Raw genomic sequence first — 13023 nt, 5'->3', positions numbered from 1 at the left:
CACATAAGGGGAATTCCCTGGCGGTCCAGTGGTTAGGACTCCTCGTTTCCACTGCAGGGGCCACGGGTTCAATCCCTGGTGAGGGAACTAAGATCTCGCATGCTGTGTGGTGCAGCAAAAAAACAAACAAAAAAAACCACGTAAATCTACCGAGCTTCATCCTTTTCTCTCATCCTCCTCATTCATGCCTACTTTTCTACTAAAAAATCATATATTCAGGAAAGTGTGATAATTCTAAAAGACAAGAGGACTGTTTAGTGCTGAGCAAGCATAAATAAATATGAGTATAAAGGGAGAAGGTTTCCTTTTCAAAGATGGAAGTCAGGCATATGCTGAACGCCCTTGACTTTGCTTTGGAGAGCAGATAAGCTGCTGTTCACACAGTCATATGTCCTCACCCAAGTCTACTAAGAAAGGATGGCATAAAATCAAAACTATTGATACAATGAGATACCACCTCACACCCGTCAGAAAGGCCATCATTAAAACATCTACAAATAAAAAATGCTGGAGGAGGTGTGGAGAACAGGGAACCCTCCTACACTAATGGTGGGAATGTAAGTTGATGCAGCCACTATGGAAAACAGTATGAGGTTCCTCAAAATAATAAAAATAGAGTTGCCATATGATCCTGCAATCCCACTCCTGGGTATATATTCAGACAAAACTTTTGTTCAAAAAGAAACATGCACCCCTATGTTCATAGCAGCACTATTCACAATAGTCAAGATGTGGAAACAATCTACATGTCCATCGACAGATGAATAAAGAAGATGTAGTATATACATGCAATGGAATATTACTCAGCCATAAAAAAGAATGAAGTAATGCCATTTTCAGCAACATGGATGGACTTAGAGATGATCATACTAAGTGAAGTAAGTTAGACAGAGAACAAATACCATATGATATCACTTATATGTATAAAATACCACAAAAACAAACTATGAGACAGAAACACACAGACATAGAAAACAGACTTGTGTTGGAAGGGGAGGGATGGAGTGGGATTTGGGGGTTAGCAGATGCAAACTATTATATAGACAATGGATAAACAACAAGGTCCTACTGTATAGCACAGGGAACTACATTCAACATCCTGTGATAAACCATAATGGAAAAGAATATGAAAAAGAAAGTATATATAGGTATAACTGAAGAAACTAACGCAACATTGTAAACCAACTATACTTCAATTTAAAAACATAAGGATGGCATCAACTGCCCAACTTTTAAGAAATTTAGAGCACTGACTTTTTAGAGCAAAAATTGTTTATGCCTTCTTCCCTTAAAGCACAAAAGAAAGAAAATATTTAGTAGAGAACATTTGGCATTTCCCACTAGTTACTATGTTTCCTCATATAACCAAAGCAGCCCTAAAACAGTTCATTTTTAAATGAATGAACAAACCAGTATTAAAGAATCTGGTGTCTTCTGGATGATCTTGTAGGCAAAGTAGAAAGACTTGGGATGAGGGAAATAAGGAAAGACGTACGCCCTGGTGATGACGCACGGCAGAAATGTCCCCTCCCGGAGATCCCGGTCCTCGGAGCCTTGCTGCTCTTCAGAAACCAAAGTCAGTTTCAGGTCCAGATTTTTCCTGGTCTGTTGGGAACAGTGATTCTGTGTGTCATCACTAAGGGGTATGAACGGAAAGAGGACAAATGGGCGTCAGACTGCTGTGATGGTTTTCAAGGGCACAGGCAAAGACTACCTTCCAGACAGAAGACCAGTGTACTCAGACCCTCTAGGAAAGCACTTTGGAACGTTGTTTTCAAGGTAGTGGCTTCTCAACAAATGCCTGGCCTTGTATTTCTGTAATCCAACTCTGCTCAGGAAGGCAGCTAGTGCACTAAATACGAGCTGTCCTCCTGGTTGCTGTTGTTGTTGAATTTTGGCTACAATATTAGAAGGTATCTATCATTTGCACTTAAAATGAGCAGATTTACGGCTGGGAGAACACTAAGCAAATGTCCTTTCTTGTTTTGTAAAATTGTATTGAAAGCAGACCCTTCCAAATTTTCTGTTTTTGCAGGAATACCCTGGTTGAGGACCACTGTTGCTACCCTGGGAAGATTAGGCATAACCATGGCCTTTGAAATTGTTTATTTGGTAAATTCAGAATTGTATCCAACAACATTACGGTAATTCCAACATCTGTATCATGGTTTCTCCTAAGTAATTCTGCAGCCGCATGTTTGAAGTTGACTTAAAAACTATGAAATAGTTTTCTTAGCTTGGTGACATATTAGCCTGGGCTGGATTCAGCCAGTGGAAAAGCTAAGTTTTGAGTTGTAGCTGCTTTTTGCATTATTATCATCAATATCTTCATACATAGTTGGAGGTTTGTGGAAAGTCACTAGACCTGAAATCAGAAAATCTAGGTAGTGTGCTTGCGTCATGGGTTACATCTTCCTTCATCAGCAGCGCTCTGTGTAAAGGCTACAGCCTCTGTTCTGACCACACTCCACAGCCGATTATTGAAGGACAAAATGAAACAATGTGCATAGCTAGTGCAGATTGGCCTCCTTTCTTGGGGGAATATTCCTGAGCACACCTTACTGCCAATCTGGGGTGCCAAGGAGACACATAAGTGCCACAGAGCAGGCTGGGTAGTGAGCCACTGATGGAAGATTGATTTCCACCAGTACTGTATACCCGCCCCCGCCCCCAACTAGCCTCAGTGTAACTCAGCTTTTACCCAGATGTGAACTGGTGCAGGTTGGAAATGATTCGCTTAGGGTATGAGTAGACATTTTCAAAGTTAAAAACTAGAGAAGTGGGAAATATTGTTACAATTTCTCTGTTACTTAGATATCTGAAAATGTTACGTATCTTGAATTTACTTAAATACTTTTTGTTTAAAACAATTTTTTTTGTTCTGCAGAAACTTTGGAGTTTCACTCTGTTCAGGTTTATGTGATCTGGGGGGGATCATAGCCCCGTTTCTGCTCTTCCGCTTAGCGGCCATTTGGCTGGAACTACCTCTTATCATCTTTGGTAAGTTCTCACTTTATATCCTATTCTTAAATGCTCTCATCCACATTTTCACATTAATAGAACCTAAAATGATCACAGGCTTGATATCAATTTTAACCATTTGCTCTTTTTATAACAGCTGTTTCCGTTTTGAGGAACCACAATGAAATGTGGACCCTAAACCATTTAAATTTACTTTACATTAAGGGTTGCTATAAAAAAGTGTTCAGTTTAGCTTTCTTTGTTGAGGTTCTGAGTTAAAATCAAATATTATGAAACTTTTTTATAATATGGTGGAACATAACCAATAATTTTCCAAATAGGACCAAATAATAGGGCCTTCTGTATGTTTAAAAACAAACCTAAAAACAAATTGTATTGTTAAATGCTCCGTGTCTCTCAATATTGTATCTGCATGTGCTTTGATGCTAAGCACGCCTTGCCAAAAGACCAGAGGACACAGAAGCGCTTGCAGACACATACCATAACCTCTTTGATGCCTCTCCAGTTCATACCCTCCTTCCTACCTTCATGAAACTCATGAAGGGATAGAACCATAGCGTAGGGAGGGCCCTTAGGGTAATTCAGGCCAGTGCATCTCCAGTGCTGTTCCAACCTTTCTGCCCAGATCTCATACCCTCCTCAGCAAGAGAGGATGCCGGCTGGCCCCTTGCTCACTTACCTTTCCTCCACCTCCACTTCCTTACTCCCGGTAGAGGTTTTTCACCCATTGCTCAGAAGTTTAAGCTCCAATGAAAACATTGCGTCCGTGAGGACATACATCCGGAGGAATGCAGGAGTCCTTCAGCTGTGCTAGGGACCATAAAGTCGGCTTCTAATCACTGACACCAGTGATTCCATAAAAGATCATTTCAAACTATTTCACGGGATCTGATAAACAAGCTCAGCGTTGATTCTGGGCCGGCATGAAAAAGCAAAGAGAGGCCACTGTGCAACCAAGACAGAGCTGCCTGACAGTCCAGTCCGTCAAGGTCGGGGCTTGCCTGCGAGCCAGGCTGGCGGAGCTGGGCGCTGGTGCCGCAGGGCAGGCCCTTGCTTCGCAGAGTCTGGCTGGGGAGGGAGCCGCCTTTCCAAACAGCCAGTCACAAGGGAGTGTGATAAATGAGGGTGCCCTGTGAGCACATCTCAGGGATCACTAGCCCCGTGGAGTCAGGGGGAGAAAGTCAGGGAGCAAGGAGGCCATGTGGAAGTTGAATAGGAATTATCCACGTGAGAGGTGTGGGCTGGTGCTCTAGGCAGCGGGACGGCCTAGAGTAAGAGGAAGTTAAAGGACAGAGTGCGTGTGTAAGTTGGGGCCTGAAGAGAGATGAAGCTGGAGAGGTGAGCTGGGGCCGGACCTTGGAGCGTCTTCTCCGATGTGCAAAGAGTCTGCTCTTTATCCAAAGAGAAGAGTTTCAAGCCGGGGTTAAGAGTGTCAGGCTTGCATTTTAGAGACATGGCTCTGATGGTAGGTATGCCTATGAGTTAGAGGGGGACGATGCTAGTGGTGAGACGATTCAAAGAATGTTGGTGTAATCAGGTAAGAGGTTTCATAAGGACTGGGTCTAGGGCGATGGCCCTGAGAATGTTGAGGAGTGGATGGATCCAAAAAAATATATTGGAGGTTGAATTGGCAAAAGGGAGTAATTGACGGGGCAAGGGCCAGAGGGACCAGGGAGCTGGCAGCTGGCCTCCGGGCTGGCAGCACCGTAGGTGACGGGGCCAGCCCTAGTTTAGTGAATGTCAGAAGGACCCATCTGCAGGAGGACGTGGAGGGATACTGTTTGGGCTGCTTGTAGCATGAGGTACCTTTAAAAAGTCCAAGTTGAGGGCTTCCCTGGTGGCGCAGTGGTTGAGAGTCCGCCTGCCGATGCAGGGGACGCGGGTTCATGCCCCGGTCCGGGAAGATCCCACATGCCGTGGAGCGGCTGGGCCCGTGAGCCATGGCTGCTGAGCCTGCGCGTCCGGAGCCTGTGCTCCGCAATGGGAGAGGCCACAGCAGTGAGAGGCCCATGTACCACAAAAAAAAAAAAAAAAAAGAAAAGAAATCCAAGTTGAAATGGTGAGAGGCCAGTAGGTTTGATGAGCTGAGTCCGGAGCAAAGTGTGGCCTTGTGATGAAGGTTTGGAAGCCATCTGGACGTAGATAACCACTGAAACCATGGGAGTGACCGAAACCCCATCTACAGGGCACAGGACAGAGTGAGAGCAAAGAAGGGGCCCAGGACGGAGCCCTGAGGAATGACAGAGCATCCAGCGAAAGCAGAAGGAGAGGAACAGCCAGGGGATGAGGAGGGGTGCAAGGGGCGCAGGAGGGAGACCGGGAGCGCGTGGGGCAGGGAAGCCAGGGGACAGCGGGTGAGGTCACGAGCCACCAGAGCTGCCACGAGGCCAGGCAGCAGAGACGAGAAGCAGGGCCACTGCACCTGGTGGTGGCAGCAACCGGCGACCTGGCTGGAGCAAGGCCAGAGGGGACACTGAGCAGAGCCAGATTAGGGCAGTTGGAGGTGGGAGATGACTCTGGCCCACCAAGGTCAACTGTCAGGTTTTCAAGAATTTTTGAGTCAGTTTAAACACATCCGTCATTAAAAATTGAATAGATAAAATAGATTAAAAACAGAGGTAATAAATACGGATACCCCATCAGTCCCTGATTCACTGAGTTTTACTGCATCTGTCCCCGAGGCTGGTGCGTCCACTGTAGTCCATGGTGGAGATGCCCATGTCCCCAGAGCCTCACTCGCGACGTCACACTGCTGGTTTGAATCACTCACATCCACGATGGGCATATTTACACCATGGAAACAGGCAAATGCTGCTGCAAATCAGGACTTTATTTTCTGGAGAGCTGGTTGTTAGACATTTACCAGCACAGTGCTGGGATATGAAGATGTGTAGAAAATAGGAGAGGATGGTGTTTCAAGAATTGCAGTTCTAAAGAACGGAAGAAGGGAGGAGGGTGAGGCTGATAGAAGGCTCTTTAAAGAGGAGAGATTTGAATACGTTTCAAGGCGTCCACTGATGGGTTAAAGGTGCTGGAGGGAGAAGATGAATCACTACAGTGCGGAGCCCACAGAGACACCAAGAGATGCTCTCGGGCAGATGTGGGCACAAGTCTTGGGTGTCACATGATGGAAGCAGGAAGAGGAGGGGCAGGGTGCAGTGACAGGAGGCTGAAGGACCCCTCACTGGTGTCTTCTACATTCCCCGTGAAGTAGGAGGTGAGGGCTTCTCGGAGAGTTTGGCACTTGGTAGGTCCTCAATAAATTGTGAAATGAGTGAATGAATGGATGGATGCCAAGAGCACAGGAGCGATGGAACTGTCTAGAGTTTGAGGAAGGCTGAGAACCTGTGAAATCATGACAGAGGAACGCTGGGCAGGGTGACCAGAGGGCTACTGCGGGGCAGGATGGGTCCAGGTAGTGAGCACAGTGGCTTCCAGAATGAGCAGGGGGCCATGAGGGGGCGGCTGTGCATTCCCGGTACCGTAATGCCTTTCTCCTGTTCCACAGGTATCCTGGCATCTGTCTGTGGTGCTCTTGTGATGCTTTTGCCTGAAACCAAGGGCATTGCCTTGCCAGAAACAGTGGATGATGTAGAAAAACTTGGCAGGTATGGTACAAAATTCAGCACATCCTAATTAAAAGCAGCATTTCAAACCCACTGGGAAAGGACGGTGCTAAGAAAATTGAATATCCAGGGGGGAAAATATAATATTAAATCCCTATCTTACATCTTAAGCAAAAAATTCAAAGTAGATTTAAAAGGTTAATGTAAAGCAAATCTGTAAAAGAATATGTTTTATTTTTTAAATGTGGTTATGAAGAGGGAAACATTTCCAAATAAGGTGTTAAAACTCAGAAGGAATCTAAAGGAAAGAGACTGATGATTGGACAAAGTAGAAATAATTTAAATGTGCATCAATAGGCAACCGATGGTGAAAATGATAATATATCTATAAAATAATCGAGATATATCTATATGGAAAGACATGGAGAGAGTTTCAAGATGGATTACAAGGTGAAAAGTCACAGAACAATGTGTTATAGTATTTATTAAAAAATAAAACCAAGAGTAATCCCTCTCTATAGCTAGATGGGAAAATAAATGATAGATGATGATAGAAGAATGACAGATCAGTCGATAGATAGATAGATGAATGATAAGTGATACATAGACAGATAGAAAGAAGATAGGAGAAGGACAGTGAGAAACAGACTGAATTTGGGAAAAGCGTGTCTAAATGGTGTTCAGGGAAAGTTAATATCCAACCAACATACGAATATGAAATATGTTTTTGTTATATCAAGAAAAGTCCACAGTACACATATTCTAATCTCCTCTGAAATCCTCCATAATAAAAAGATAGGAAGAGAGAATATGAATATGAGAATGCATAGGAAAAGATCTAAAATGATAAAATATACCCTCTGGGGATAGAAATGGTTTGGGAAGAGGGGTGTGGAAGGGAGGACATTACTTTTAGACCCCACAGACTTCTGAATTGTTTGATTTTTTATTTTTTTAATTACAACTCATGGTCTTGTATCATTTGTGAATTGTATTTTTTTAAATTTTTTAAATTTTCTGGCTGCACCACGTGGCATGTGGGATCTTAGTTCCCTGACCAGGGATCGAACCTGTGTCCCCTGCATTGGAAGTGTGGAGTCTTAACCACTGAACTGCCAGGGAAGTCCTCATTTGTGAATTAAAAAAATAATAATTTAACAGCTAATTTTATTTATTTACTTTTAGTTTATTTTTGGTTGCATTGGGTCTTCATTGCTGGGCACGGGCTTTCTCTAGTTGTAGTAAGCAGTGCTGCTCTTCCTTGTGGTGTGCGGGGTTCTCATTGTAGTGGCTTCTCTTTTTGCGGAGCACAGGCTGTAGGCACGCAGACTCAGTAGTTGTGGCTCGCAGGCTCTAGAGCGCAGGCTCAGTCGTTGTGGTGCACAGGTTTAGTTGCTCCACGGCATGTGGGATCTTAATTCCTGGACCAGGGATCGAACCTGTGTCCCCTGCATTGGCAGGCGAATTCTTAACCACTGCACCACCAGAGAAGTTCCTAACAGCTAATTTTAAAAATAAAAATCAGTCTTCTAAACAGTGACCTAGAAATTAAGAGTATGGATCTCTAAATTTTTTAAATGTATCAAAAGTATTTACGACAAGACTGAAATGTTAGTAACCTCATGGCAGTTTTATTCTTCACTTGACAGACGGGGAAGAGAGTAGAAACCGACATTTTTTAGGTCCTTATATACGTGATCAATGGTTTCATATATGTCATTTCATTTAATACTCAAAGTGATTGTGTGCAATACAAGTTCTTATCCTTACTTTTTGTATACTAGGAAATCTATGCTCAGAAAGACTTCACAACTTTTACATGCTAGTATTGGAATTGATATTGTCCAGTGTACAGGTGTGACTGTTGTTTTGGGTAGTTTTATTATCTTATGCTGTATCCTACTTGATTTTGAGTATTTTAATAGCAAGAATCCCTTGGTAGGATTGGAAATTTCTCTCTTCATAGCCTCTTTTAATGAGGTCCCATCCCCCTCCCCAGAGATAGGCAACCATTGCTCAGAAGTATTTTAACCAGACCTTTAAAACCTATACAGTGATTTCATCGTCCAATTTCTTGATGCTATTTTGAAAAATAAGATTGACGAATCATCTCAGAACTCTCCTAAGAAAAGCTTATCAGTGTACTCGAAACCAAACCACCAGCTGACTTCTAACAGGATTGGCCAATTAGAGGACAGGTGGACATTCGTCCCATGAAGTAACCCAATCAGATTCTTGTGCTTGTTTGTAAGTAAACTGATAGGTAATGGCTTATTCCTCAACCAAAGCTCTACCTATGTTTTACCCTAAAACAATGCTACGTGAAGTCTGAGGTGAGGTGGGAGATTCTCTTTAAGACATTGCCATTTTATAAACCAAAATTAAGTTAAGAAATTTATAAAAGGGGGGACTTCCCTGGTGTTCCAGTAGTTATGAATCTGCCTTCCAATGCAGGGGACTCGTGTTCAATCCCTGGTTGGGGAACTAAGATCCCACGTGCCGCGGGCCAACTAAGCCTGCACGCCACAACTACTGAGCCCCCGTGCCACAACTAGAGAGAAGCCCGCGCACCACAACAAAAGATCCCGAGTGCTGCAACTAAGACCCGACGAAGCCATAAACAAACAAACAAACAAACAAATAAATAAATATTTTTTTAAAAAAGAAATTTATAAAAGGTATGAAAACTGTCCTCTTGAGTGTTACATCATGGAAAGACTTGCTTCATCCAGAAAGGATAAACATGCTGCTAGCTGTGTCATCACAGACAGTTATTTGGTTTGTATGAGCGTATGGGGGCCAGATCAGGGTGGGTGGTGTCCAACCCTGTCACCCCAATTGCAGCCATGCTAAAAGACCAAAGGAAAGAAGACTATTTAAGGTTAAATAAAGCAGGGGAAATGGTGAGAAAGGAAATAGGATTATCTTCAAATAAGCTATGCAAACTTTAAGGGCAACTTCTTGTGGGCTGATGTGCCCTGCAGGATCTGTTCAGGGCTGGGGTACGCAGGAGAGCATCCCGGCCAGGATTATAGGGTCAAAAGTAAGAAGTTCAGTGCTGACTGTTGGTGACACAAGCCTGGGAATGTGTCATTGGAGTTTTAAGACGTCTAACTCTCAGGGGTGCAGAGTTCCTTTCCTGCACGTCTGCTGCCCTCTCTTGTGAATGCCCTCTGTGCCCACCCTCCAGCGACAGGGACTGCACTCTTCTTTTCAACTCGACTCCATTTGCTGCTGCTCATTTATAGTGAGGGTGATAGATTCATTCTTGATCCCCAAACCAGTCAGAGGTCAGATTTTCAAACGCATGAGGAAAAAGTGGAGGAAGAGGGAGTGATTTGAGATCAAGACTCTTTGCCAATTCAATCATATTAAAAATAGAATTAAACAATTGGAAGAGATGGAGTTTTGGAGGTGAGAAGACCATCTCAATGGTGTGCAGGGAAAATTAATATCCAAGTGGTACATACACAGGAAGAATTAGTCCAACAAAAATTCAACTTACATGAATTTTTTTCTAATTTTTTTCTGTGTTTGTAAATTGTCATAATTAAAAAACTGGGTAAATTAATTAATTATGCCTAGTCCCTCCCCTTGAAAAAACATCTAATAAAAGTCTGATCTATGGTTTTACAAGTTAATCACATTGATGGCATTCTATAATCACTTACTCAGGAACAAACACGACTTAGCCCCAAGTTACGGAAACCTGTTAGCATTTTCCCTTCTACAACAGCACTTAGTCATTTTCTCATTTCTGCTTTCTCTTGTTCACATCAGCAGCTCATTTCCAAACCATCTGTTATGGAGTAGAAATTCATAAAAAATTTTTATGTGCTATAATGCTAATTAACCCCTGCCTAGGGGTTGAGAGCAGGCAAAAAATGACTTGGAGACAGTTAATTTTGTTCCCTTTGAGTTGGGTTTTTATGAACAGTTATGCATGAGTGTATTCGATCAAAACCAACTATGAAATTGAGTAGTAACAAAAAGACTTCCTTCTCACTAGCTGTATAATCTTTTATAAGAACTTTCTCTTTTCTCTTTTGTTTTGTTAGTCCACATTCCTATAAATGTGGCAGAAAAAAGAAAACTCAAGTTTCGAGCTCTCACCTTTGAGGCCCCTGCCAAAGATGCAAGGAAAGAGCTCTTCAGGCTGGTCCGCCCCAAGGAACCGACGTGCCTTGCAGAGACGTGTGTGTGTGTCCACTTCAGCTGTGCAGCTCCAAGTGTTTTTAATACTTTACAAAGACATTCAGACTATCCAGAGTATTTTTATACAATGTCGGATGAATCAAGACTCATCGTGCTGTCAAAGTTTCTGAGAACATGTAATATGTGACCGGTTTAGCCAAGAGCCTGTTATGTGCACAGCTCCTCCTGAGGTTTTTTCTCATGCTGGGGCAGTGTCTCTGACCCACTGGGTTACAGAGAAACAAGAGAAGCCCCACCCAGTTCTCATGACGGTTCCATCAAGAATGCAAGATGTGCAAACCAAGGATCTGGGGAAAGTGTACAGAAATGGGTTCATCAAATCTGGTCAAGACATTGAGGCTCTGAACTGAGGGTTCTGAAGATTCCAGGGCAGATGAAGATTTGGGAATCTTGTTAATGCAGAGACTGAATCTAAGGACCTCGGGCCACGTGGCTCTGAGCCTTTGCTTTCTCTTCTCACCTTGAGCCCCTTAAGCTCCTGGAGCATCTAGGGTTGCAGGCACTTTTAGGCCTTGTTCCAGAAATAAGAACAAATCTGCTATACAATTCAAGGATTTGGCTCTATTATTTATAAAATCAGATTGGTCCTGAGATGATTCAGGATAATTGTGGTCCTCCTTTAGTGGACACCTACAGCCACATATTCAGTTTTTTACTGATGAAACCCATGGACTATGATTTCATGGGTCTTAAGATTTTAATATTACAGGGATATTTATCTTATATGTGTGAGGTCAGCTCTATGATGATGCCCATGGTCAAGAGTGAAAAATATGGACAAATCTCAATCTTGACACTTTTGACTTGTCTTGGGAAGAAGCTTACATTTTAGTTTGAAAGAAAGGTCAATTATATCCATGCTTAAAAGAATTAGCAGACGTTTATATTGTACATGACTTTACAGGTACTAATAAGGGATTTGATCTTTCTTTTTTGTTACTGAGACTTTTTGAAATGTGGAGTTTAAATACAAATATGCTGTCTTTATGATGTTCTGCTTTATATGTTACATTTGTTATATTTTCAGATTCAGTATGTATCTTATGCAGAAATTTTTAATGAATTATTTTGGGTGGACAGGTAAAATGGGAGCCAAAGGGAAATCTTGCCAGTGAGGGAGAAAATTTCTATGTGAACATGTGACGATATGTACGGTGTACGTGCTAATTGTAAAATAAGTTTTTAATCCTTAAAGCACATCAGAATTGAATATGAATATTTTATTTTTCAATGAAATAAACACAGTTCTTTAAGGGTGTAATGCTGCATTTACCCTTTATTCATACACCCTTGCATTTTTGTTTCTTTTGCATTTTTCTCTTTGCTGTGAGATGACTGTTGCTTCTTGATACTATCACCTTGGAATTGTATTTTGAGTTGACATTTGGGTTCTGATAACAATAAAAAAAATGTAAATTGTCAAGAAAAAATCAATTGGTATCCTTTCTCTTCTTTCTGAACATGTGTCACTGTGAAACACTCTTCCCATGTGACAAAGTATACTACATATCCAGGCAGCCAATTACTGATGGAAATTAAATGGTCCACCTTCAATATATGTTCGTTGCTCCTTTCCAGGCTCTTGGCACCATTCCTAGACTCATATGTGACCCAGAATACCATTCAGACTCTTAGCTGGTCTTGTGTTATGACACTTCCATTGCCCAGTTTACTTCTCAGAATACAGCTGTCTGCCCAGGGTCTCCTGTGCTGGGCTAGAGTCAAGTTGTCAGTAACAGATTTCATTCCCAAGAACAGAATTTGCTCTCATGATTCCCCATATATGCTGCAGCTTTGAAAACATTCATCCCAGTGTCAAAAATAAAGACATTAAAGATGTGTGACAAGGTAAATATATAGGTGACTTACTACTCTATTCATCTTACAGGCTTCTCGTTCCTCTATTCCTTATGAGAAAGAACAAAATCACTCAGGTCTGTAAGATTTACATTATTTACAATTGGTAGGATGAACGAAGAACATGAAAACAGTGAAAATCAAAAAATAAGTCAAAGGAAGTACAGAGTTTATTTTCAACAAATGTCATAGCTGTATTGCTTCATTATTACAGAATCCAGCAGTCCATGGACAGGAACAAGTTATCCACAACAATACAAAAAAATGTTGAGGTTTGGCGGTAGCTGGTAGCTAAGTACAGTGTCAAACTTAGTTTGATTACTGTCAATTATTTCTGAGCATGCTGAATTCCCTACCCATGTTCCAGCTTCAGATCCATTGATGCTTCACTCTGTCTCCCATC

At 42.2% G+C, this 13023-nt stretch overlaps 1 protein-coding gene across 1 annotated transcript in view; it reads left to right on the top strand.

Annotated features, from left to right (window-relative positions):
- The window catches only part of SLC22A3 (solute carrier family 22 member 3), an 82679-nt gene extending 70532 nt beyond the window's left edge, over positions 1–12147 (top strand). The window contains exons 8-11 of the mRNA XM_060114603.1: positions 2036–2144; positions 2888–3000; positions 6491–6590; positions 10607–12147. Coding sequence (XP_059970586.1) covers positions 2036–2144; positions 2888–3000; positions 6491–6590; positions 10607–10667 — 383 coding nt within the window. The 3' untranslated portion in view covers positions 10668–12147. The remainder of the gene's footprint in view (positions 1–2035; positions 2145–2887; positions 3001–6490; positions 6591–10606) is intronic.
- The last annotated feature ends 876 nt before the right edge of the window (positions 12148–13023 follow it).

The sequence above is a fragment of the Mesoplodon densirostris genome, chromosome 12, assembly GCF_025265405.1.
Source record: "Mesoplodon densirostris isolate mMesDen1 chromosome 12, mMesDen1 primary haplotype, whole genome shotgun sequence".
Lineage (NCBI taxonomy): Eukaryota > Metazoa > Chordata > Mammalia > Artiodactyla > Ziphiidae > Mesoplodon > Mesoplodon densirostris.
The sequence above is the reverse complement of the archived record's forward strand: the minus strand, read 5'-3'. Positions and strand labels throughout refer to the sequence as shown.